Raw genomic sequence first — 27,670 nt, forward strand, 5'->3', positions numbered from 1 at the left:
GGGCAACTGGAATTATGCGGCAGGAGGGAGCAAAATTATGCGACAGGGCGGACTAAATTATGCTACAAGAAAAGGAAAATTATGCGGTGTAATGCGGCACATTTTGTGATAACATTACTTAATTAGCATGTTCTTTTTACACATCTTAATGTCTGGACAAAGGTTTTGCTCCCTTAATGCCGATTTAACACCCCTCTACAACAATAAACGACAGATAGGTGACCAGTCAGCCTTTGCTTATTGTCTTCACTGTGCAGTAACTGCATTTTTAGTAACTTCCGATCCATCTGAGCTATAAACACGGTTTTGTTAAAATTGGCAGATTATTTCGTAGATGGTGGATTGTGTGGCATATACAGCAAATGCACAATTATGCGGAAAGCTCCGCAGCAGTAAAATCGCCTTATTCCAGCGCCTTGTCTGCGATGCAGGTATGTCAGCTCACGTCTCCCAAGTCCTGGGGCGAGTTGCTCGTCCACCATATTTTTCTTTGCCTTCTAGACTTGTAGTTCCGAAACCTCAATGGTTTAACAAGACAGCGAATCCCGGAATGCAGAAGTAACAACCTGAGCTCGAATCTACTCGCCCGGGGACCTGGAAGCTTGGAAGTGCTGCTGGACTGGTGGGTGTCTGCTATCTGGGCCCATTTCAGAACTTCCTGGAGGGTTCCATGTTCTGTGCAAGACAAGTGCAAAGTAATCCACACACCCGACACTCCCGGGCGTGATACGTTGTTCTTTTTGATATGATCCTTTTCTATCTCGGATGTCCGAAGATTGCCGGATGGGACGGGGAAAGTTACCTTCTTAAAGCCAGGAGGCGTGTTCGAACAGAAGCGGGCAAGATCTGAGAACCGGTGCCGCCTTCTCACCTGGCACGGAGGTCCGCACTCCCCTGGGCCCCGCTGAACGAGTCGGACCGTGCGCCATGCCGGCAACGGATAGTTTTTTTTAAAAAAGTTTTTTAAGGAGCTTCTTGTTGACACAGACCCGGGGGTTCACTGCAGTTTTGGGCGAATGACGCTCATAAAAATATCTGCCTAATAGTTCGGTAAATTGTGCGCTTTCTGCGGAGGGCTGCGCTTCTCAGCTCCTTGGCCACTTTTGGTTGGTTTGTAGGATTCCTCACCTCCCCATCCTATCAGTGCTGGGGGGGCTGGGGCCTGAAGGTATTCTTGTCCGCTGCCTTCCTCCTACCCACTGTGAGTGGCAGCCATGTTCTGGGTTCCCTGGCGCCCCCCCCCACCCCCCCCCCCACACCACCACCACCAGATTCAGCAGTGGCGGTGCTGTGTGTCATGTGCAGATTGTTGGGGGGGCTCTGTAAGGAAAGGGGTCCTCAGGTCCTGTCCTTCCAAGCTGCCTGTGTGAGTCGACATTGTGCACCACACTTGACTGGTGAAACTTTGCCTGGGTTTCTAGTTCCCAAACTCGGTTGTATTAATACAAATCTCCCACATCTCTCTACAGAGAGCCTGACCTCTCCTTACCCGGCTCTCCGTTCTTCTCAAGTCCACTGTACGGTGTAACTTTGCCTATATTTTACTGCTACGGGGTCACTCTCCGGTAAGGTGCATTTGCCCCCATCCCATCTCTAGGTCCCAGTGTTCTCCCATCTTTAATCACCTGCAAAGCTCAGGCTCTCGAGTTTCTCTGCCCTCAAATTACCCAGTCCCGGTTTAATCCCATCTCTGGACCATTCCGGGTCTGGTGGCCCAGTGGACTGATGCGTCCACTGCAGGGGCCTGTGTTCGACCTCGTGGTCACAGGTTCAAATACCGGCAGGTCCACTCAGCCTCTCATCCATCTGAGGTTGATAAAATGAGTACCATTGAGTTGGGTAAACAAACATCTGTAATTCAGCACCAAGATGCCTCCGGGTGAACGTGCGCTTTACAAATAAACGTTATGTTATGTTATGTTATTCATGCTCACAGATTTCAGTCCTTAACTGCTCCTATGTAAACTGTACTTGTATAGTGCTTACTACTCCTGACGAGGCGTTGAAGCGCTTATATACATCTAGATTTTCCAGTTAATAATATTGTATATATGGCTACTGCTGTAGTTAATCATGCATGATGTACTTTGGTCTTGGCGGAGTTTCATCTTCCATTGTAAGCGGTAAACAACATTTGCCACGACTCCGGCGCAAGACTAACAACAAATTGCCCGAACAACGACTCGGGCATAACCACGCGTGTGCGTGGTTAAGGCTAATTCAGTCTAGTGTTTCAGGCAGTGAGGACTTCGGAGGAGCATCGCACAGGAACAGGTAAGAGGGGTTTGTGAGTTGTATTTAGGGGGTTAGTTTTTAGGGGTGGGGGTTGGGGTTAGTTTTTCGGGGGTATGTGGTGTTTGGGATTTGTTTTCAGGGGGTGGGAGGGGTTGGGCTAAGTTTACAGGGGGTGGAGGGGTTAGCTTTTAGGGGTGCAGGGGTTTGGGGTTAGTTTTCAGGGGTGGGAGGGGTTGGGATTAGTTTTTAAAGGGTGGGGGAGGTTGGGGGGGGAATAGCGGTAGTAGTTGCAATGCATTTTTTTTACCGTGCATGCCTTTACAATGAAAAGTCGTGGTAAAAAAAATTGTGGTTTAGACGAGGTCGTGGTAGCAACCTCGTTGTTAGCGTACTCATTGTTGTGGAACTCGTTGTTCCAACATACAACCATTGTACGCACCATATAGGCAAGGCCAGCCCACAGTATAGGGACCAAGTGGTACTAATGAAAGGTCATCACGGACTCATTAGAAAATTAAATAAATATACCAGCGAAAGATAATTATAGAAAATAATTAACCTAACAGAAATCCAATAATCCTTTTGTTGACTATGAATAATATATTTATTCATGTACTATCATGCGAAGTGCTAGAAGGTGTTTTGAATCATGTGGTATGTAGGAAAATGGGTGGTAATTTGAAGAAAGTTGGTGGTGCTCGCATAGTTATTGTTGGTTTCATGGTAAGGTGGGGGTGTAGTTTGTTGTGTGATAGTGTGTGAGTGTGAGAGAGATAGCATGTGTGGGTGTGTGTCAGTCTGTCTGTCTGTGTCTCCCCATACTAGTGTGAAAGGGTCCCTCAGTGGAACGTCTTGAAATGCTGGTGACATTATGAATGATGCTTCATTCATTTTTTGGGAAACTGAATAAGTCCATGCTTAAAATTCTAGGATGTCACGTCTTTAGTGACAAAAATAAATAAAGATGCTAGACAGAATTTTCTGCCTTCCATTCAACATGCCTTAGAATGATACCAGCCACGGTCCGTGCAGATAACAGCTGTGGGGCCGTGTAAGGGGAGATTCTGAGGGAAAATTAATTATTTATTTAATGTTCCCTGGGCATCATCCCTCAGAATCCCCCCTTACAAGGCCCCACCGCTGTTACCTGCACCGCCCGCGGCTGAATGATACACAAGGCACAGTAGTCAATCTGAATTGTAAGGGTCCCATTACTAGCAAAGCAGGACCTTGGAGATGTGCCTAGGGATAAGAAATCCATCATTAGCCAGTTTGAGAACACTTTTGAGGCAATAGCGGCTGCTACCGGACCCCCCGGGTGGTGGGGCGGAGGTAGGAAGGAAATACATTTTAAAAAAAAGCAAACAAAAAAAACAACTGTGTTGGCCGTCCGCCGCCTCTCCACCGTCCTCTTCTTCCTGTCTCCGGTCCCGCAGCAGGATGCAAGAAGCAGCAAAAAGCACCTAGACTGCCAGGCTTCCCTAAGCAAATCACAACACTGCAATGCAGCATTGTGATTGGTCTGGGTGCCGTATTTGGGCGCTCAGACAGGGGCTGAGCATGTTCTCCATGCAGGCTGTAATGCAGCCTGCATGGGAAGATGCGAAGTGTGCATGAATGTTTGGCCGGCCAAAGACGGCCGGCCAAACAGTCATGTGCAGCTAGGAGTGGGCAAACCACTGTTCGCCTGCTCCTCTGTCGTCGGAGCAGCCCCACCCCAAATGCAAAGCTGCAGCAGAAGGAAATATAAAATGATAATAAACTCAAGTTATCATAATTTTATGTTTCCTTTACTTCACTGCTACGAAGCGGTGGGGCAGGGCTCCTCCGCCTTAGGTGAGGAGCCGTCACTGTTCTGAGGGCTCACATTATACACATCCTGCAAAATACAGAGGCTTGTGATTTCCTGACGTGATAGCTGCATAGCCAGCTGGTGCTAGATAAAGGCCCTGCTAACGGAGGATGTTACCGGAGACTGGAGAATGTCTTCCTCATGGTGTAAAGATGGAAGACCGGTGCGTGTTTGATGAAGTTGATTATTGTCGATGAGACCCGATCCCTTTGTAAAGGTGTGGGCCTCTGATGACTCCTCAAACAGGTGAGTCTTCGACTATTTCTTGAAGGCTGATGGTTTTTCCTCCGTCTTAGTTTTGTTGAAGTTTTTTGGCACAATATGCTTGATCTGATGTCTAATCCAGGGACGTAGTCGGGGACCAGATTTTGAAGGTGTTTGGTGCCCTTTCCAGCAAGATGAACTCCACGTTCCAGCTTTGATTCTTTCAGTCTAGGATCCAATCGGGTTCTTTCCGGCTGGTGCAATGTGATCCGATCCCCCAGATCCAGGCACAGCCTGGACGCCTCATTTCGGATCCTCTGCATAATTTAGATTGTGGTTGTTACAGTTTAAAATTGCATTTTTAAACTGCCTGTGATTGCACAATTTATATCACCTGTTTTGTGTTTATACTTGTGGTTTTTCCTGCACGAGACAACTTCCATTTAACCTGCTGAATTGTGGGATTTGCAGTCCAAACTCTGTAGTTTTTTCCCCTCTCATTCCCCGTGACTACCAGTTTTCCCTCCAAATTTCTCCTTTGCTCTGTGCTAAGGCCTGAATGTTAAGCAGTGCACCCCCAGACACCATTTTGTGTTAACAAGTCAGTGAAACCAGCCCCCTCTTTCCTCTCCCAGCAACAGGGATATTCTACATCAGAGGGTGCTCCGAGACAGCAGTAATCTGCTGTGTGCTGTTTAAACTGTATTTCATAGGGACTGTGCACTTTGTTTTTTGGCCAGGAGAGGGAGTAAAGTTTTATTCAAACAGTATTGTTAGAGGACAAGTTTATTATGCCCTAACCTGCAGAAGTCCAAAGTGTGGATTGAGCCTGTCTGTCTCCTAGGAGATTTCTGAATAGAGCAGCAGCTTCAAACTCCCTGGCTAGCAAACCTTGTCTGGGGTAGCTGGGACCTTATATAGTCTGCTAATGTTTGGTACATGTGTACACTGATTGGTTGTTTATATTGGATTAGGGTTAGTGTCCTCATTGGTTGAGTATTTGAGGGTTATGATTGGTTTCTGGGTCTGTGATTCAATCAATGTAGGGTTGGGACTGGGGTTAGGATTTCTATTGGAAGTAGGGACTAGGGCTGCCTGTGCCATTGGTTGCTTGGACTTGGGTTGGGACTACTGGTAGGGCTAGGGCCTCTATTGGACGTGGAGATCAGTGTTTTTTAAACTGATTGGTTGCTTGGACTAGGGCTAAGATTGGCTGTAAGGTCCTGGTCTCCTACTGGTTCCAGATTTTAGGAGTAGTGTTGTGATTGGATAGTGTTTGAGTCTGTTAAGGGCGGAGAGGACAAGGGCAGTTTCCTGTTTGAGCCTGTTAAGGGCGGAGAGGACAAGGGGAGTTGCCTGTTTGAGCCTGTTATGTGTGGAGAGGACAAGGGCAGTTGGCTGTTTGAGCCTGTTTGAGACTAGTCGGGACCAGGGCCAGAAAGGCTGCCCATGTTCCTATTCAGTAATACCCACCCACAATTTATTTTCACTATAGATATGTACCTATCTTTGTGTATTGCTTTGTATAAACATGTAGAATAATTATGTTGTTAAAAAAAAAAAAATCATCTTTGGTCTACATGTACTAGCTTTCATTGTGTATCCATGTACCTCCATGTACGTGAATCTGTGTGTCTGTTACTTTTCTCCTGAAAAAGCATATCCAATGCACCACCCTATTTCTCATCCTGTACCTGTATCAATATCTTTAATCTACATATACTTATCTCCTTTATGTATCTATATACTTTCACTTTACTTATGGATCTATATATTTATGACTTTCTTCCAATTTGTAATTTCCAAAGCACTACCCTATTTCTCAGCCTATTCTTCTCTCAATATATCCTCTAGCCCAACTTTCTGACTCATCTCAAACTACTTTCTACTACTCTTTCCAATGCACTACCTTATCTCTCACCCTATACATCTATCAATATATTCTCTACATCCACTCTCTCATTTATCCCAAAACCCATACCCCTACTATGACCCCCTAAATAACCCTTTCTAGACTCTCTCCTACTCTACCCCTCCTTGCTTCATCTGACACCTCTTTTTCTATACCGATCCCCCAAAACAAACCTCTAAACTCTTCCCTCTGACTCTTCCCCTCCAAAAACCCTTTTTACTTATCAAAAAGCCTCCTCCTACTGCCTTGACCTAAAAAAACAAAAATCCTTCACTCTTCTATCCCTCCACTCTCCTTTTCAATCAAAATGACAGACCAACATGGTCACGTCTCAAATTCCATATTCCACTATACTAACTCACCACTAATCCTTTATGGGTTCCAGAGTAGAGTGCTACTCGCCAATAAAGCGTTTCAACACCCCATCAGGGTTACAAGCGCTATGTAAATGCAAACCTTTTTTCCCTTTTCTACCCCTCTCCAACCCTTCTCAATCCAAATAACTGACTAACATAACCACCACTCAAATTAATTTCATGTTTCACCATACTAATTCAACACTAATCCTTATGGGTTCCAGAGTAGCGTGCTACTCGCCAAAAAAGCACTTCAAAACCCCATCAGGGGTAGCAAGCGCTAAATTAATACAAACCTCTTTCCTTCTTCATCCCGCCACCTACCCTTCTCTATCCAAATAACTGAATAACATATCCACCACTCAAATTACTTGCATATTTCACCATACTAATTCACCACTAATCCTTTATGGGTTTCCAGAGTAGCGTGCTTCAACACCCCATCAGGGCTAACAAGCGCTATATAAATACAAACCTTTTTTCCTCTTCTATCCTTCTGTTGTCCTTCCGAATCCAAATAACTGACTAACCTATCCACCACTTAAAATTTACTTGCATGTTTCACTATACTAATTCAACACTAATCCTCTATGGGTCCCGGAGTAGCGTGCTACTCGCCGAAAAAAGCGCTTCAACGCCTCGCCAAGGGTAGTTAGCGGTATACAAATGCAATTACAATACAATACTCTGTTCAGCAGCGGACATTATATGACTGTAGTCAATCCAGAAGACGGCTCGGGTTCTAGAGAGATCAAGGTTTGAAGGGCTGGAGTCCTTTCCCAGCATTCTCAGCAGGATGTTGGTGCTTTTTGTGACGAGCAGACCTCTGTGATGAGACGGAGGAATCCTGTGCCAACCACCACACCACAGGTGCTTTAGATTTGGGGTTGGAGCTGGGGTTGTTTCGTGATGGAGGCCAATGAAAAGGCGTTGTGGAGATAGCTGCCCTCCCATCCAGAGATCCAGACACGTTTGGGATAAAAATCAGACAATAGCGTCCCCCGAAGAGCAAAAACAACAAATTTAGTCACTGCTCTTCACAAGTATTATGAAATACTTTTCTCTGACCCTGCACAGGACCATAACAAGTAGTTAACGTTGAGGCAACAACGAGTTTGAGTCCCCACGTTTTATAAAACAGGATATCCAAGTACTGTAGTGCAAAAAAATGTTTTGTTTGTTTAAAGCACTCTATTTATGTTTGTTGATTTATCATAAAGTCACTGTGAAAAATGTAAAGTATTTTCAATGTTTTATGTAAAGGGCATGTGTATGTCAAAATGAAGAAGTGTTCTCTATGTTTCAAAGAATTGTAGATTGTTATAATTGAATAAAAACTCGCAGTCAATAAATAGGATTGCTGAGAAAAGAAAAAAATTGTGATTCATGGTGTCAGAGGCAATTGCATTAAAAAAAAGTGCCCTCCCATCATGGCACTCAGTTACTGGGGTCGGTATGGCCTATAGGGGCCATGAAAAAGGGCAAGGAACGCAACTCTAAACATCAAGAAATCAGGGATGCGTACCCCCTTCGGAACCGTCATGGAAGGAGACTTCTCGATAATCACCACTATCTGCATGACAACGAGCTCGAATGAAAGTGTCTCCCTTTAAACCAGGTCAAGTGATGTCAGCTGCGCTTCAGCTGACCCTTGGTTCCAATGTATTTATATTTTGGCACGCCCCATGTGGTCTGCACCAATGTCTCAATAAGGAAGCTCTTCATTCTTATCTATATGAAGTTTGCTACCCCATGAAAGAAGAGACAAAGTTGTCTTTAACAAAAAGCATTGACTACCATCAAAATGTGTCAAAACAAATTATTTAAAGTTTGGGAAGTGGTTTGCATTGTATTGTCTCCCAAAAAGCCCATGGCCTTCAGAATCCTTTCAGTAATGGGTACGTGTCTGCACCATACGGCCCACAGAGGTTTCCTCATAGGACACATATGGAAAGACGCAGCCATGCTGTGCCATTGCAATGTTTTAGCAGATGCTAAATGACAGATTGCCACTAATGGGGGGACATCTTTACTCCACTCTGATACAGAGGCCGCCCATTCTGCCTCCAACAGTCCTGGTTCAGCTACTGAATGCATAAGCAACAACCTGACTGCCCCCCTCCAAGTGGTACACTCCATAAGAGCACAAACACAACACCGCGCCATCACAGCGGCCATTTTGTTAATTCCCAGACCTCTTGTCCGTGGTTTCGTACATGCACATTCTAGCATGCATTATAAATGATGCGCGAGGGCGAAGAGAAACACAAGCCTACTTGACCATGAGGAGCAGCTGCTGCCAGTCCAGCTATTTCCCCTTTGACCTTTCCTCTGACCAGCCAGTGAACAGGGCCAATTGTTTTCCTGTATAATATACCGTGTGCAAGCCCCTAGTGGCATGAAAGGCATTCATAATTTAGCTCTTACAAAACTGGCGCCCTTTATTGGGGAAACCTCTAGTTGACCGAACAGAAAATGGGGTAAAAAGTTCCAGGGAGCCAGGGGGTGCTTTGTGCTCCCGCGGGTTTACAGCCTAATTGGACACCCCGACATAAATCAACTATTTCTCCCTTTTTAAGCAACAATGCAGCCCATTCTGGAGGGCCAGGCTCCCGACTTCCTAGGGATCAAGTGACGCCTTGTTCTCGGGTTTTACAACTGTATAGTAAACATGGCAGCTAAGAAAACCTTAGCAGGCACTGGGGCGCAGCGCGGTTTGGTAACACTAGGCCGAAAGGTTGTGCTCTTGTGAACTTCCCTCGACCTCCGACTGCCCTTGTCCCCACATGTGCTCCCTGACCGAGCCCAGGATGCCCCCGATAGAAATGAACTTCGCTTGAACCTGTGACATAGCATTGGACTCGGGGGCTATTAGTGGCCCATTCGGCTGCCTGTCATATTTCTGTGCTCATGGGCCATGCATGGTGGGCACGAGGACACAGGCCTCTGGTCATTCATCCATCTGTCCCACCATTCGGAGGTCGAGATACGACTCGAATGCTGTTAAAATCACATTTGCAGAAGCACTTATCCCTCGTAGGGCGATGGCCTTTCACCACTGGCGAATAATATGCCATTTACTTTATGACGCGGGACTGACTTTCGATAAAGTGGCGATGAATGCTTGTCAGAGTTGGACATGCAAGAGACATGAATTTATTTCATCCATTAAGAGCCCGGGTTAGCTTTCCCAGACCTCGGTGGGAGCGCGAAAAGCCAAACAGCAAATGAATACAACAAAACTATTTGTGACCTGTGAGACCCCCCCCCCCCCCCCCCACCCCTCCCGAAGATTACCCATGTGCCTTTCTGCTGGGGTCCAAACTGAGCTTTCAAGACAAAATGGACACCGGCCGCTATGAGACAAATATAACCCCATGGCACATTAGATTCATCTCTGCAACTTGATGAACTAGTGATGCACACAGTGAACACAAGACTCCATCAATAAGGGGTTTGTAAAGCGTGGCTACTCACCTGTGAGGGTCTCAAGGCGCTGGGAGGGTCTCAAGACAGCAGGCATCAAGAGAGACATTGTCGGGGGCTTCTAGTTCAGACATTACAACCTGCTGGGAAGTCCGACTGTTCTAGCAAACTGGTAGCAACTAAAAAAGGGTGTATGCTCCCTCAAGGAGCTAGGTCATTGGCAGATGTGGGAGCTGGGCACTCTTATTTATCCCCAGGGTTGATGTATAAACTGCACCTCCACTTTCATGGGGTCTCTTGGTGCTAACCTGCGGCAAAAACTCCACTAACAGCCTGACAGTAAAAACCATACAAAACAAAGCGGGAGGCGGCTGATCTCAAAACAAGTTAAGTCAGGGTTTCAGCCTGTTTTTAAAGCAATCAGGGTAAGGTTATTTCACTATAAATGACAGCTTTATACTAATCCATTGTTACGCAACCTGTGCCCTAAAGGATCAGCCATCCAACAAAATAGGTACTTTCCAGTAGGAGTAGTTCTGCAGCTTGAAGAGTCTTCTGGATTCACATGCTGTGCATTATTCCGCCATCTAGTGGCTGGTTCTAGAACGGTCTCCGTTTCTGGGTTTTTTCTTCGTCATGGGCGCGCGCCGTCGACCACCATTTGGTGCTAGGTCCAAAAGGGCCCGATATTGTGATCGAAGACTGCGTCTAGAGGAGCGCTTTGTAAATGTTTGCTCGAGAAAGATGGTCTGGATTTGTTGTATAAACTAAAAGACATGCAAACTGACAAACAGAATTCACTTGTAAACTGGTAGCCAATGTAAGTGACTCACAAGAGAGGAGACCCTGTCAACTTTAGGCAGGTTAAGCATAAGTATCACAGAGGCACTTTGTAGGGACAGAAGTTTATGGACATGTTTCTTGGGTAGACCTATGTACATTCAAATACACCAGCTGAAGTACACCGACTTATGGTGGGGTGAAAAATCAGGAGGCTTGTGTGATTCTTGAAGGATGCCTGGGGGGTGGGGGAGCAGCAGCTATCTTGCAGTCTTACCTCCACATTGTGTTGCTATGCCTGTGGGTGGACATCTCACACCACCTCTTACTTTCTTGCACCACACCTGTCCTTTTTCATGCATAACGGTGCGTGACAACCGTGGAACAGAATCACTCCACACGCTAGACCAGTAGCCACAGGAGTTACAGCCACAGCATGGATGTAAAGTTTCAGCCCTGTTACATGTGAGTGGTATCAGCATTCTACCATCTCCTATCAATGCTACCTCGATAACAAGAAGCGTACTCGTAAAGGCAGAACCCAGAGCAACTGTAGTCCACTGTGGTACACTGGGAATAGCCACAGGTCAGAAACAGTACCCACAATCTGTCACGCATGGGTCACTCGTATGGCAGAAATAGCCAGAATGCCCACTACATGTCAACAAAGTCACTATCATGCCAGGGAGAGCCAACATATCACCAAAGTACCCACACTCTGAAGGACAGGGCATTATTATGCGAGGGATAGCGCAGAGTCAACAAAATGCCAACACTAAGAAAAGACTGAGCAAGTAGTTTGATAGGAACAGACCAAACCAAGCCAAAAATACCGCAGTGATGCGAGTATTATGCTAGGCTGGCCAGAATTTTACCAGAATATCTCAGAATAACCAAAATGTTGAATTCTCCACCATTCGATACTGTAGGTTTTCTCAGTGCACTCTGATCAAACGTTCAACAAGTTATAATTGTGTGCGACTCCATCCGTTACACTGGGTCTTGCATTCTCCACCATATCACAAAAAGTACAGTATTGTGCCAGAGACAGCCACATGGCCACAGTATTGTAATGCCGCAGCATGCAACAGTCAAGAGAAAGAAGTCATCCAACAGCCTCCTCTACCTAGCGCCACACACGTACACACACACACACGTACACACATGTACACACACACACACACACACACACACACACACACACACACACACACAGGCAGACGCACAAATGCACTCACACAAGACATGCCCACTCACACGAACACAGACAGACATGTCTTAGGCCTTTACTGGGCAGTGGTGCTGGTCTAGAGTCACAGCTCGACAGCTTCCTGGTAGATCCCACCAGCCTCTACAGGCAGCTGGAGGAGGAGAGAGGAAGCTGTGGAAGAAAGCCATGACATGGTTGTTGGCCTCTTCAGAGGCCAGGAGATGGAGAGAAGCTTCATCCAGCCTCCTGAACCATGGGGAGACCAAGCATTAGCACCACGTGGGACAAAAAAACTCTTTACAACACCATCTAACATAGGAAAAGGGGTAGAGACTCATTATTACCCCGATTGGTGTTAATACAAGGGTTATCTTGGTGACACAGGTTGCGACCCATAGTGGTTTTGAAAAAGATGTTTTTCGCAGCCCCAAAAATTGTTTAAGGATTCTGTTTTTGAGATAAAAGACATTATTTGATCGTTTATGTATCTTCAATTTACCTGTATATAATTGTGTAATAATGTTGTTTGTATTATAAAAAAATAGTTTTGTATTGTTTTTTGTATGTAAATGTAGATATTTGATATGCTGTTCAACAAATATATACATAGAGATATACATCTGGATTTCAGACCAGTGTGAGTGCTCCTTTATGAAAAGATAAATGGCTGTGGAGAGCATATTTCTCTAGCGAAGGACAAATTAAGGGTTTCCCTCAAGTTTACAAAGCTTTCTTTGAGCAACGCTTTGGGCAGACTTCCTTCCCATACACGGATTCTTAATTAGTGAATTAATTGTAAAATTTTAACTCTGGAGCCTTTTATGGTAAAAAGTGAAACCGACTGACATTCAAGTTTGATTGGGCAAGAGATCATTTTCTCAGTGGCGTTGTCAGCTTCATGTCTGTGGATCCGGGCGCTCTTACTGGCTGCGCCATGGCGAGAGAAATGTAAAAAATAGAACTACCTGACATTAAATCTAAAGTAGAGAATTTCAACTAATAGAACACACGGGCTAGAACTGCCTGACATTAGCCGATTGCACATTGTCTTTTAATGAAGCACCCGGCTTAGAGCTGGTTGATGTGACCAAAAAGCAGACCGTCTAATTAAAGAAACCAAAGACCTAGAACTGCCTGACGTCACCATAAGGCAGACACCGGCAGATACATGCATGACATCTAGAACTACCTGACGTCACCATAAGGCAGACACCGGCAGATAGATGAATGACATCTATAACTCCCTGACGTCACCGTAAGGCAGACACCGGCAGATAAATGCATGACATCTAGAACTCCCTGACGTCACAGTAAGGCAGACACATTCATGACATCTAGAACTGCCTGGCGTCACCACAAGGCAGACACCGGGAGATACAATACATGACATCTAGAATGGTCTGACATCACCATAAGGCAGACACCGGCAGATACATGCATGACATCTAGAAGTCCCTGACGTCACCATAAGGCAGACACTGGCAGATACATGAATGACATCTAGAACTCCCTAACGTCACCATAAGGCAGACACCGGCAGATACATGAATGATATCTAGAACTCCCCAACGTCACCACAAGGCAGACACCGGGAGATACATACATGACATCTAGAACTCCCTGACGTCACCGTAAGGCAGACACTGTCAGATACGTACATGACATCTGAAACTGCCTGACGCCACTATAAGGCAGACACCAGCTGATACATACATGACATCTAGAACTGCCTGACGTCACCATAAGGCAGACAGTGTTGCATACATGCATGACATCCAGAACTGCCTGACGTTTAAGGCAGACACCAGCAGATGCATACATGACATATCGAACTGCCTGACTTCACCATAAGGCAGATACTGTCAGATACATGCATGACATCTAGAACGGTCTGACGTCACCACAAGGCAGACACCGGGAGATACATACATGACATCTAGAACTGCCTGACGTCACCATAAGGCAGACACTGGCAGATACATGAATGATATCTAGAACTGCCTGACGTCACCATAAGGCAGACACTGTCAGATAGATGCGTGACATCTAGAAATGCATGACGTCACCATAAGGCAGACACCAGCAGATACATACCAGATACATGCATGACATCTAGAACTGCCCGACGTCACCATAAGTCAGGCACCAGCAGATACATACATAACATCTAGAACTGCCTGACATCACCATAAGGCAGACACTGGGAGATACATACACGACATCTAGAGCTGCCTGACATTACCACAAGGTAGACACTGGCAGATACATGCATGACATCTAGAACTGCCTGACGTCACCATAAGGCAGACACTGGGAGATACATACATGACAGCTAGAACTGCCTGACGTCACCACAAGGCAGACACCGGGAGATACATACATGACATCTAGAACTGCCTGACATCACCATAAGGCAGACACTGTCAGATACATGCATGACATCTAGGACTACCTGACATCACCGTAAGGCAGACACCTGCAGATACATACATGACATCTTAAACTGCCTGCCTTCAACATAAGGCAGACACTGTCAGATACATGCATGACATCTAGAAATGCATGACTCCACCATAAGGCAGACAGTGTCAGATACATGCATGACATCTAGAACTGCCTTACGTTTAAGGCAGACACCAGCAGATGCACACATGACATCTAGAACTGCCTGACTTCACCATAAGGCAGACACTGTCAGATAGATGTGTGACATCTAGAACTGTCCGACGTCACCATAAGGCATATACTGTCAGATACATGCATGACATCTAGAAATGCATGACGGCACCATAAGGCAGACACCGGCAGATACATACACGACATCTAGAACTGCCCGACGTGACCATAAGGCAGAGACTGGGAGATGCATACATGACATCTAGAACTGCCTGCTGTCACCACAAGGCAGACACCGGGAGATACATGCATGACATCTAGAAATGCATGACGTCACCATAAGGCAGACACTGTCAGATACATGCATGACATCTAGAAATGCATGACTCCACCATAAGGCAGACACCTGCAGATACATACATGACATCTGAAACTGCCTGCCTTCAACATAAGGCAGACACTGTCAGATACATGCATGACATCTAGAAATGCATGACGTCACCATAAGGCAGACACTGTCAGATACATGCATGACATCTAGAAATGCATGACGTCACCATAAGGCAGACACTGTCAGATACACGCATGACATCTAGACCTGCCTGACGTTTAAGGCAGACACCAGCAGGTGCATACATACATGCATGACATCTAGAACTCCCTAACGTCACCATAAGGCAGACAGCGGCAGATACATACATGACATCTAGAACTGCCTGCCATCACCATAAGGCAGACATCGGCAGATACATACATGACATCTGAAACTGCCTGACTTTAACATAAGGCAGACACTGTCAGATACATACATGACATCTGAAACTGCCTGACGTCACCATAAGGCAGAAACTGTCAGATACGTGCATGACATCTGAAACTGCCTCACGTCACCATAAGGCAGACACCGGTAGATACATGCATGACATCTAGAACTCCCTGACGTCACCATAAGGCAGACACCGGTAGATACATGCATGACATCTAAAACTGCCCGACGTTACCATAAGGCAGACACTGTCGGATACATGCATGACATCTGAAACTGCCTGACGTCACCATAAGGCAGACACTGTCAGATACAAGCATGACATCTATAAATGTCTGATGGGACCAGAAAAGCAGACCGTTAAAACAAGAAAACAATAGAAAAACGTGTAGTTAGACAGTGTATATTTGTAATACTAGTAATCGTTTTTGCATTGCGCGTTGACGTTGCTAGGCGCTGTAAATTACAGCTGCTATGAATACTCCATGTGTTCTGCTTTGAAGAATGAAATGCTGAGTTGGCGCTGCTGGGAATCACGGTCTTTGCGTCTCTTGGGGTCTTTTACCCCTAATGTTCCTAACGCTTACACAGGCAGCATCTGCGCCGCCTGCATCACGACAGCGCCAAATGAAGATTCATAGCAGGCCTCTCGCCGGTGCATCCCGTGGTAAAGCGCATCACACGTATTTGTTCTAGTGCTTAAAAGCAGATGTGGCATCCAAGCCACAATGAGTGAAAAGCTCGCATGTAAACAGCCACCGAAGAACTCTTTTGCATAAATGCATTCCTAATCCATGCATCTTCATCGGGCTGGCAGCCCTCACGGCTCGAAAACTATCTTTGTTTTAATTACCGCCGACGCTTGACAGAACATCTGCCGTGGGCCCCTTGTCTTTCCTGCGGAAAACGAGTAACTGCATTTCGCAGCCACAAAAAGTACCTCTTGCGCCACCTACCGGCTTTCACTTAAAAGTTACGGGGCAATTTAAATTCTGCTGGCCTGCCCTACTCCGCTCGACGTTACTCGATTTACAAACGAGTGGCTGTCAGATGGAGAACAGAATCACGTAATTAAATGTCCGGAAAAGAGACCACAGAGAATTCACCAAAAGCTATCAACACATTCAAATTGTGTGATTCTGGCCCAATCAATCTACCAACCCGTACCCTCAAATTCACTATCCGACCAAAAAACAGAAATGAGAACTGCTTGTTTGAAAGGTGGTTAGCCTAGGTGCACAGAGAATGTGTGATCCCCGACACAGTCCCTGCAACAACTTCCGGTCAATGACTGGTGAAGAAGGACCCCACACCTCGGGGGCTGGACTGCTCGTTTCCTATTATCCAGAAGAATATATTTTTGGGGCAGAGGTTATACAAGCTGGAGTTTCCATCTACAAGTTAATAAAGGCATTTTAGTTTTCTGTGCAGAAAGTTGAGTTGCATTTGAAGAGTACGGCACCGCCCCCCACTGCGATTTCGAGTGAGGTGGAGGCAGGGTCAAGGAGTGTGGAGGTGGGGTCAGAGAGGCGGCCACAAAGAACATAGGGCCTCATTCTTGGCATTTTGGCATAGGGCAGCCCCGGAAAGGAACCTTGCTGTGCTGCCCTGCACCAAAGTGAAAGGGCAGCAATGCACAGTTTTTATGCAATACGGTACATTCCAGTCCTTTCTGCCTGTGCGTGCGCAGTTTTGACAGCCTAGCGCCAACGTAAGCACCATGGTGCAAGGGTGCCTCCACTGCAGGCAGGATTGTTTGTGTGCAGGAATGGGCATCTTCCTGCACAGAGACAATCCAGCGAGGTGTTTTTGTTTTTCCATGTGTGCGGCATAGGAAAGAAGAATAAACACAGAGAAATACAAATATTTCTCCTTGTTACGGTCTGCTCTGGGGAGGAGTCAGGTTTTGGCACCGCCCCAGGTTTATGTGAGTAAGTAAATCTGGGGAAGCGTCAAAAACCACGTGTGCTGCGTGTGAAAACCCACCGCAACACCCATGGAACGCCTCCTTGGTGCAGAGAAAGGCAACACAGCGACTTGCGCCTCTTAGTCTCCCTCCATAGCTATGAGGCCGTTCAAAGTCACGCAAAGTGGCTTTGCGTGGGTCCGTCGATATGGTTGAGAGGTTTGTGCCGCCAGAGTTTCAGAAAAAGTTACGCTCTGGCAGTGCAAACCTCTCATAAATAAACCCCATACATATTCTGGAATTATTTTATTGGTCTTTCACCTACAGGGAACAGAAAAAAAGTGACATATAATTTAATGCAAAATAAATACAGGTGAAACTATTCTGTGGGTAATGCAATGTTCATGTAGGTAAACTCTGTTGGTTAATGCAAACACTGCAGATGTCTGTCTGTGTATTCAGAGGGTCAAAGACTCCTCACACCAGGAGACACGATCACCCCTGCACCGATTAGGCCCAGGGGGGAATAGGGGTGTGTATTTATAGTGCTAGAGACACGAAGCACTGTGAATATGTAAGTTATGATTTAAAAAAAATGTTTTACACAAACAATATGATGATAGGTTTCCAAACAAACGTGTAAAACATATTGTGCGTGTAAGACAAAACAAGCACTTTCAAAACATTTTTTAATAGTGGAATTTTTTTTTGTTATTAGTGTCCATTAAAAACTAGGCGCTCCAGTCCCCACCGGATAACACCAGAAGTCTCAAAGAGATCTATCAATCAAATCCAGGAGTGGCTCCCAAGCAGCCGTGAGATGCACTGAGTAACCGCCCTCATTTACATCTCTTGCAGGTAGCAGGCACCAGGGAGTGAAAGATTGGTTCTGCTTTACATGGGTGCCCCGCCCCCTCACAGTACAGGAGCCCCCCTCCCTGTCAGCATTAACCACTCGGAAGCGGACTGGATTAACAAAAAGTATAGAACTGTTTTTGTAAAATAAAAAATAAAAAAGCTTAGGAATGGCAGGCCGCAAGAATGAAAATTACATTTGCTAAACGTGGTTGCATTCTGTGCATTGACTGAGCGAATCTAATGGTATTTTGCAAACCGACGTATGAACTAATAGGTTAGGTCGCAAAATACTTAATTATAGTGGGTTGCAATTCGATGTACCTCATGCATATTAATGAGGTAGGTAACAAACTAGACCCACTATGATTCCCTTTGATCACTGTGCTCGCTTTGAAATAAACCATAACAATCATATTTTTTATGCAACCTCTTTTTCTTGAAGGAAAACGGAATACATTAAAAAAAAAAAAAAGTTATTGAAACATTTTTTAAGTTTAGGCAGTGAGGGGTCTACTCCGCCCCATCCCCCCCAATAGAAATGTGTTAACATCCACAAAGGAAAAAGGTCCCCTTGGGGGCTCCATTCCATTTGTGAATGGGATATCGCTAGTCGGTAAACTATTAATGTTTAGTGACCACATTTTGATCACAAAACATTAATACATCCTATTGCGAATCGCTGGAAGGGGCACCCTAAACACGCTAATTCAAAAACCCACATTTTTGCACAAAAAAATGGTTTTGCATTCACCAAAAGGTCATTTTGTGACCGCAAAGGGTCCGATTTTGAGTATCGGAGCCATTACGGTCATAAGATTCCTTCGTACACCTGGCCAACCGATCCCACCAAATCATGCTCGCTTCCACCGCTGTCGGAAACAGCTCCTCATAGGCACACATATCTGTCATGGTCATATCTGGATTTTAGCCTTACCTGCGGCGTGCTCATGGTCTCCAGATGCAAGCTTTCTATACAAGCCTAAAAAGAAGAAAAAAAAGACAGCAACAATTGTGAATAAATGCGTGTGTTAACCCCGGCCTTGACACGCGCAGCACTAATTATGCGCGGCGCAGGGCTTCAAAAGCAGCGTTCATTCAAAGCCTATGGAGAGGGTCTTTGAACTGCGGTTGTTATGGTAACAAAATATCCGCACAATTTAGAGATGCGTCGCGATATATGACTTGGTGGTCGCAGGCCGGGGGAGAAGGGGAGTAGCGCAGGGCGGGGGCAGTGAGGCGCATCGGGGGGGGGGGGGGGAGGGGGCAGAGCTGCGGCACTGTCCCTGAAACCCATCACTGGGAGGGGTGGGGGCTCATGGGATGTACGCCCCCTCAACGGGTGGTACTCGAATGCCGGAGACACTTCTATAATAGAATATATACATTTATTTCAAAATTAAACTCGCAACCCCTCTGGAGCCGAAATTAACCGGTCACGCACATTCTTTCAGGGCAATGGAAGGAAAGACAGGCCGTGGAAGGCGGGAAACTGTGGACAAGAGGATGGGGGAGGAAATTCCGGGTTTATAACGGGGGCTAAATAGGAAAACGTCATCAAAGAGAAAGGTGACTAAAGGGATATCAAGAACATGCTGAAGAGCACCTGGAAAAATACAGAGGCGAGGGGCCTGCCGGGAAATCACACACGGAGGGCTGCAAGGTCTAGTGGAAAGTACAAGCTTTGAAGCATGGCAGAGCACACGAGCCCAAACCAGAAAACGGAAGGAACCGACGATTACATCATATCCGTGGGAGGGAGAGTGGGTCAAACCAGAAACAGCGAGCCGAGGGGTGAACCAGGAGAGCGAGCACGAGAAAAGGTCAAACAAGAGGTCATTGTCATGGGCAGTAGGACCAAGCTAGGGACCGCGAGCAGTGCGGTCCATTAGGAAAACAAGCATTGGTCAGCAGCATCGGGCAGCACAGTCAAACAAGACATCATTGGACCAAACCAGGAATCATGGCCAGAGGGTTCCATCAGGAAAACCAGAGCTTTGTGCGGCAAGGTCCAACAAGAGATCATTGGCATGGGCAGAAGGACCAAACCAAGAACCCTGAGCAGAAGGGTCCATCAAGAAAACAAGCATCGGGCAGAAAGTTCAAATAAGACATCATTGGACCAAACCAGAAATCATGACAAGAGGGGTCCATCAGGAAAGCCAGAGCTTTGGGCAGCAGCATCGTGCAGCAAGGTCAAACAAGAGATCATGGGCAGAAGGACCAACCAGGAATCGTGATCAGAGGAGTCCATCAGAAAGTAAGAGCATCGGCGGCAAGGTCAAACAAGAAGTCACAAGCATGCTGCAGAAGGACTAACCAGGAATCGTGAGCAGAGGGATGGAACCCAAGAGCGAGCACGAGACAAGCTCAAACAAGAGATCATGGTAATCTGCAGAAGGACCAACCAGGAATCGTGAGCAGAGGGATGGAACCCAAGAGCGAGCACGAGACAAGCTCAAACAAGAGATCATGGTCATCTGCAGAAGGACCAACCAGGAATCGTGAGCAGAGGGATGGAACCCAAGAGCGAGCACGAGACAAGCTCAAACAAGAGATCATTGTCATCTGCCGAAGGACCAACCAGGAATCGTGAGCAGAGGGCTGGAACCCAAGAGCGAGCACGAGACAAGCTCAAACAAGAGATCATTGTCATCTGCAGAAGGACCAACCAGGAACCGTGAGCAGAGGGGTCCATCAGGAAAGCAAGAGCATCGGCGGCAAGCAATAAATCACAAGCATGGTGCAGAGTGCCCAAAGAGAAAAGCGTAAGCATCGGGCAGAGGGACCAAGAAAGATGATAAACACACACAAACATGGGAAACCAGGGCAAAACAGTAAATCAAAAGCATACGGCTTTGAGGCAATACATAATACCAGGAGCTAACGAGGTCTTCGGTCAAAACCACATTTGGCGCCAAACCTTGTTAGCTACAGAAGGACAGAAAGGCTCTTTAAGGCTGTCCGTGTGCTGCTGGCCGCCTGTGGCAGTATGGTGTGAAGAAACCACGGGCACCAGGCAGAGGGCCAAACATCTAAAAATGAGAATGGGCATAGCTCCAAGTGGATATTAGAAGCATGCGGCAGGGAAGCCCAAGAATGACTTCACAAACAGGGGTTCCAAGCGAAGAAGAGGTCAAACATGCGTTGGAAAGCCGGGGCAATGACCTGTTTGACGTCAATGTAGCTCTCAAGGTAGATCTCAAGGACGTGTACCCCTTAACGCACGGTGTCCTCTGAGGAAACAAGCCCATAGGGGGCTGGTACAGTTTCTAAGCAGCGTATTGTGCCGCACACATAAAAATGTATGTCAGGGTTGCGCTAGTTGTAGACTTGAGATCTCTCCCATGAAGACCCGCTAGCGCGCGATCACAGGGTCTAAAGCAGAGCGGGTAATTTGATATCTGGTTTTTTAAATGTCCAGCGAAGAGAATTTGTGGAGGCTAAAAAGGTAGATGAGGCTTCAAATATGGCTTTCCCTTAGCTATGATTCTGCAACAAGTGTGCATAAAATATGGTCTTTTATCCTAACTAGAATACCACTGCATTTTAAAGACTAGCCCCTCCCCCGACTTCTGACAATGATATAAACTTCAGTAAAGGGGCGTCATGAACCCCCTACTTTAGAAGGCGAGGGGTGGGCAGTGTGTAACAAGTCGATTATGGCTCTTTTCATTTTGATCGTAAACACAACTTCAAACAGGTAAGGCATGCGACGAAGCAAGTGCCAGGCTCCCGCGACTTGCTCAAGGGACTGCGATTTGATATATGGTTTAAAGTAGGGGATGGCAGTAGGGTGACCAGGCGTCCCAGATTTGCCCGGACAGTCCCGGGTTTTCACCAGCTGTCCCGGCAGATTTCGGCAATTTTGGCTCATGTCCCGGTTTTTAGAGGGCATCGGCTGAAACCAGTGATAAGCACTTATTGGGTGTTCTAAAGTTGTGCTGTTAAAAGGAAGCAAGCAATTTAATTAACAGGTATGATGCTAGTTTTAGAAATTACATTTTATTTATTTTCTTAGTGCTTCTTCTGTGTTCCTATGTTGCTAAGAGTTGTCATTCTGCGCAGCAAGGTTGATGAAAAATTGTAGTCCTTCGTCTATTTTTACAAAATGTCCCGGTTTTTGGTTCTCAAGATCTGGGGTCACTTTAGGTGGCGGGGTATTTTACTTTTCTGGCTACTGGCTTGCTTCTGCACGAGTCTCCGCGAACACGAGTCAGTGCCCCATGGAACACTTCCGGGTGACGCACTAATTAAAACATTATTTCCGGCGCAGGGACCCAACAATAAGCCCATTTACCAAAGGACCAAACGCAGGCAGGGGTGCTTGAAAGCAGCCCACAGTAGGGCAGCGGGGCTCCGGGAGGAACAATGCTGCTGCTTCCCCTTCAATGGACTCCCAGGCAGGGCTGTGTTTGCGCAAAGCCGACCTTGGATTGTGAGCATGCGGCCTGTGTGATCCTGGGCAGGGCTCGGGTTTCCATTGTAACTGTCAGAGGCTTAGGTTTCTGTCCGGCCGGCCTGCCCAGCGCGCAGAAGGCGCCCTGTCACGGACCGTCAGCTTTAGCCGCCCCTTGCAGCCAAGACTCTCCTCGCCCCCCAGGATGTGTGCCCACAGAGAGAACCCTCTTACTGCGCACGTGCCCCAGAGCCCTGCCGGAGCCCTTCTTCCAATTACTGCGCGCGTGCCCCAGAGCCCTACCAGGGGCCCTTCTTTAGACTACTGCGCGCGCGTGCCCCAGAGCCCTCCCAGGGGCCCTTCTCCAGAATACTGCGCGCGTGCCCCAGAGCCCGGCACGAGGCCCTTCTCCCTACTACTACGCGCGTGCTCTTTTGTTGTGTGATCTGTGGGGTGACGGCCAGTGGGGCAATGCAAAATAATGGGGGCCTCCGGCGCAACGTGAAGGACGCACCTGATACGCCCATAAGTCAGAGACATTCATTGGCATTAGACTGAATAGGGCCCCCCTGACCCGTTGTAGGTGGCTGGAGGGGACGGTCTCTCTCAGCCCCCTACGAAGCCGCCCTCCAGTGTGCAACATGAGGCAACCCCCCTTCCTGCACCCTCCCTCGCTACCCCCTCCCCCTCTAACATACTCTGGAGTTTTTACATTTCTGCCCGCATTTTTCCCACTAACAAACTCTGTTTAAACAACACAGGCCTTTTAGTAACAATCAGCCCCACATACTAACCACATAGAAGCTATTTATGTGTGTTAATGGCATCTACCTAGATTTAGTAAGCTGAAGCAGCGCAGGTTTTGTAGTTTCGGGAGGGACATAGACACGTGCAGAACTAGGCACCTTGCACAAGCGGTTCAACACGTCATCATGTATTCAGCCAGATTTGTTCATCATACCCAACACCCCAGGAGTATTCCATCGAGGTTTAGTTTGGGTGACAAACTGAGGTTTCTTTTTGAATTAATTATGACAACATTACGTTGGCACAGGCACCGGCAGATTGTGAGGCCGACTGGGGCTTTATGACACAGAAGATAACACCGGGCACGAGCACACCCCTCTGCCGCGCGAGGCACAGAGAAGCAGGCTCCTGACGCACGATTCTTGGTTGCTCCGCGACGGGGCAAACGTGACACTCAGAAGAGTTTGCACAATTCCGGCTCCTTCAATATCAAAGAAGCAGGGGTCCCTTGAAGAGCCTTCCAAAGGCCTGCGAGGGACAGCAGAGGGAGTGGGCTGGGAGTGCAATCAAAACAAGCACTAGCAAGGCCAATAGGTCTCACCTAAGAGATCTTTTGGCGGAGTGCAGTTTCACTGTGTGGAATAGAGTGGAGTGACATTGTGTGCATGGGGTGACATTGTGTGCAATGGAATTTTGTAGCATTGTGCAGCGTGGAGTGGAATTGTGTGACATTGTGTAGATTGGAGTGGAATTATGTGGCACTGTGTGGAGTTGAACTGTGTGGCATTGATTGGAAGTGTGGAATGGATCTGAGTGGAGTAGTAATTCCTTGGCATTGTCTGGAGTTGAATTGTGTGTAGCGGAATGGAAATGTGTGTCATTGTGTGGATATGTGTGGAGTGGAATTATGTGGCATTGTGCAGTGGAATTGTGTGGCACTGAGTGGCATGGAGTGGAACTGTGGCGCATTGTGTGGTTGGTAATTCAACTCCAGACAGTGCCAAGGAATTCCATCCCACTCCACACAATTCCACACTACTCCACTCAGATCCATTCCACACCACTCAATGCCACACACTTCCAATCATAAAAAGCTGTAAGTAGCAGTGACGAAGGAGGTAGTGGAGAGAGGGGATGGGAAGATTGTCAAGCAACGACAGTAGCGGGCAGGAGGAATCAACATTGAAGGAGTACAAAGATACCTTCATTGAAGCAAGATAAGCATTTTGGCATGTAACTGGTGAGCACTTAAACCGCTCCAATACCACCCCTTGAGTTCATGCTATGGCAAGACGGAGGATGGAGCCAGCCTTTCAATGCGGTCAGGTCGAGCAAAAAAAAAAAACAAGTGCTGTTTGTGCTTCAACAACTTTGAAAGAAATGCATTAATTTATGTACACGCACACCGCATTTAGTGAAAGCACAAATACTCCTATGGGGTGCCAAACACAAGAAGAGGGCATGACGAACGGCATCAAATAAAATGAGAGCGACGCTGAAGTTTACCAATGGTAGGCGATAGGCTGACTGTAGGACCACAGACAGAACACGGCACATCTCTTTGAGACAGTGCTTGCGCTCTTTAGCAGGGCAGCGCATGCACTGCCTAGCCAAGACCTAAAAGCAATAGATTTCACACAGGCAAAACCTACTGCCTATGCCAATGCTTGTTGGGTTTAGAAACAGGGAGATTAAGTGATTTATCCGTAATCACAAAAAGTGGAACAGAGGCCGAGGCTTGGGAGATGATATAGTGTCCTTTCGGGAGAGGATGTAGCGTGAGGGCCATAGCTGCAGACTATGGAGCTGGTGAACTGGGTTTGAGTTTCGGTGTCAGCTTAACATCCTTGTTTAGGGCAAATCACAATCTCACCGTTCCTACCAAAATGAATGTATCCCTATGTAAAGTAACTGGTGCTCATGTAAAGCGCTCCAATACCCTTGGCTGGTGTTTGTGCTACATAAAACTGCACAAACAAAATGTGAAAAACAGAGTCGGAGAGGAGGGGATCTGTGCAATGTAGTTCAGCGGGGCAAGCAGCGATGGAAGGGAGGTGGACGGGCAATCAACAGCAAATGCGGGCTGCCACAGGGAAATTAAGTGATTTGCCTATGTTTCCGGTGTCCTCATGAAAGTAACTTGTGCCAATGTAAACCACTCCAATATCCTCGGCTGGAGTTGCACTATATAAAACTGCACAAAAAAAAGTAACTTGTGCTAATGTAAAGCACTCCAATATCATAGGGTGGTGTTGGCGCTATATAAATCTGCACCAATAATCACAAAATGTGGAACTGAGGCTGTGGCTAGGGAGACGATGGGGTGTCCTCTTGGGAGAGGATGTGATGTAAAGCCCACAGCTGCCGACTATGGAGCTGGGAAACTGTGTTCGAGTTTCGGTGTCGGCTCAACATCCTTAATTATGGGCAAATCACTTAATCTCCCCGTGCCTATAAAAAAGAATGTGTCCTCGTGTAAAGTAACTGGTGCTTAATTAAAGTACTCCAATACCATTGGGTGGTGTTTGGTGCTATATAAAACTGCACAAAAAAAGTAACGCGTCCTTATCTAAAGTGCTTCAATACCTTCGGGTGGTGTTGGCTCTGCATAAAACTGCACAAACAAACAAATGTGTAAAGCAGTCGGGGAGATAGGGATCTGGGGGAAGAGGGAATCTGTGCAACTGGAGTTCCGTGTGGGCAAGCAGCGACAGGCGGGAGGTTGACGGGCAACCGACAGCAAATGCGGGCTGCCACGGGGAAATTAAGTGCTTTGCCTGCATTTACAGTGTCCTCGTGAAAAGTAATTGGTGTTAATTTAAAGCCCTCCAATACCTTCAGCTGGTGTTGGCGCTAAATAAAACTGCACAAAAAAGTGCTAATGTAAAACACTCCAATACCTTTGGTGGTGGTCATGACTGGTGGTGTTGGCGCTATATATAACTGCACAAAAAAGTAACCTGTGCGAAAGTAAAGCACTCCAATACCTTAGGGTGGTGTTGGTGCTATATAAATCTGCACCAAAAAAAATTAAAAACAGAGTCAGTCACCTAGTGTACTGATTTGCTTTGATCGTATTAAAATATCTGTTTTCACCACACTTGAGAATTACAAAAAAAGTGCTTCATTTGTGCTTTCTTAAATCTGATATATTCTGACATTATTGCACAGTTCATTTACAGACATTTAACTTTCGTTGTGTCATAGAAAAAAAACTCTCCTTTCCCACCCCCAGGGTCCAGCAAGATTGTCACATTTATCCTCTCACTTTTAATCCAGGGAAAGAAAAGTAAATATTAAGCTCCAGCAGAAGACAGTGTCTGGCACTTGACCTTGGTCTTTGAATGCACAGCAAATTTGACAAGATAAGAACAAAATGTAAAGGATTGTTTACATAAAGTAGCACCCCGGAAAGAATACAAAGAGCGATGGAAAACAGGCAATGTTCCACTGGAGAGACAAAACCATGATGGGACAGCCTTAAAAAAATAAAGCCAGCAAATAGAAAGCAAATGTGAATTACCAACCAGAAAGCCAATGGTAAGCAGCCAGTGGACTGCATTCCCAGGGAAGCTTTCACAATGTCCCCAAGAAGTATTTTTGCAACCAGACAGCACAACCTAAAAATGACAATTTAGCTGCAATTTACTTTAGAGGATCAACGCAGTACATTGCAGCCAAATGTTTAAGTTGGACCAACATTTCCTTCTATTATTTACAGCATTAGTTTCCGACAGCTATGCAGTGTTACTGAAGCATTGGGGATTAAAGTGGTGAACGGTGGAGAAAAGTAACGGGGGGAGGTGAGGAAAACTGTGAAGCAACACAAGGGAGTGATTTCTACTATATGGCAACAGAGCTCCAGCATGCTGTACACTGGTTTGATGAGGAGAACAACTGGGAAAAACAGCTGTTGTTGGGTACTCATCGATGGATTCTCTCCCGGGTTTCCTCTTGATGGGATTGCGGGTACCAGAACAGCTCTCGTATATTATTAGACATGTGGCCTATATCTGAGAATTAGCGGTCAAGGTAGTGGTGCATAAAGCGCCACTGTGGGCAGTAGTCCCGTTTGGGCAAATAAGTCAAACTTTGTCAATTGCAAAGTGGGTGGAGGGTGGTTGCCGACTGATGGGCAATCTGAATATGGGACAGAGGTTTCTAACCAGAGAGGAAACAGAATCCACGTTTGCCTTGGGCAGAGGTCAGTACCTCCAGTATTCAAAGATCTCGGCGGTGGCGCGAGATATATGGCCGGTGTTCCCGGAGGAACCGCCTATTACCGCCACCCTTCAGGCCCTTGTGACCCTGGCTGGAGGCCGCCGACTGGTATCCCATATTTATAGGGCACTAAGAGAGGACCTCGAGGCACGCCCGCTTGCGGTCTAAACCAAGTGAGATGCAGT

General features: G+C 46.6%; 1 protein-coding gene across 4 annotated transcripts in view; it reads right to left on the reverse strand.

The window, feature by feature from the left end:
- NR6A1 (nuclear receptor subfamily 6 group A member 1) overlaps nucleotides 1-27,670 on the reverse strand; it is a 927,754-nt gene that overhangs the window by 773,085 nt on the left and 126,999 nt on the right. For 3 of the 4 annotated variants that reach the window (XM_085613755.1, XM_085613758.1, XM_085613754.1), the window contains exon 2: nucleotides 19,056-19,100. The exons of the other annotated variant lie outside the window; for it this stretch is intronic. In XM_085613755.1, the coding sequence (XP_085469881.1) occupies nucleotides 19,056-19,100 (45 nt within the window). The remainder of the gene's footprint in view (nucleotides 1-19,055; nucleotides 19,101-27,670) is intronic. 4 annotated transcript variants of the gene reach the window in all.

This window comes from Triturus cristatus, chromosome 1_2 (genome assembly GCF_964204655.1).
Source record: "Triturus cristatus chromosome 1_2, aTriCri1.1, whole genome shotgun sequence".
Classification (NCBI taxonomy): Eukaryota; Metazoa; Chordata; class Amphibia; order Caudata; family Salamandridae; genus Triturus; species Triturus cristatus.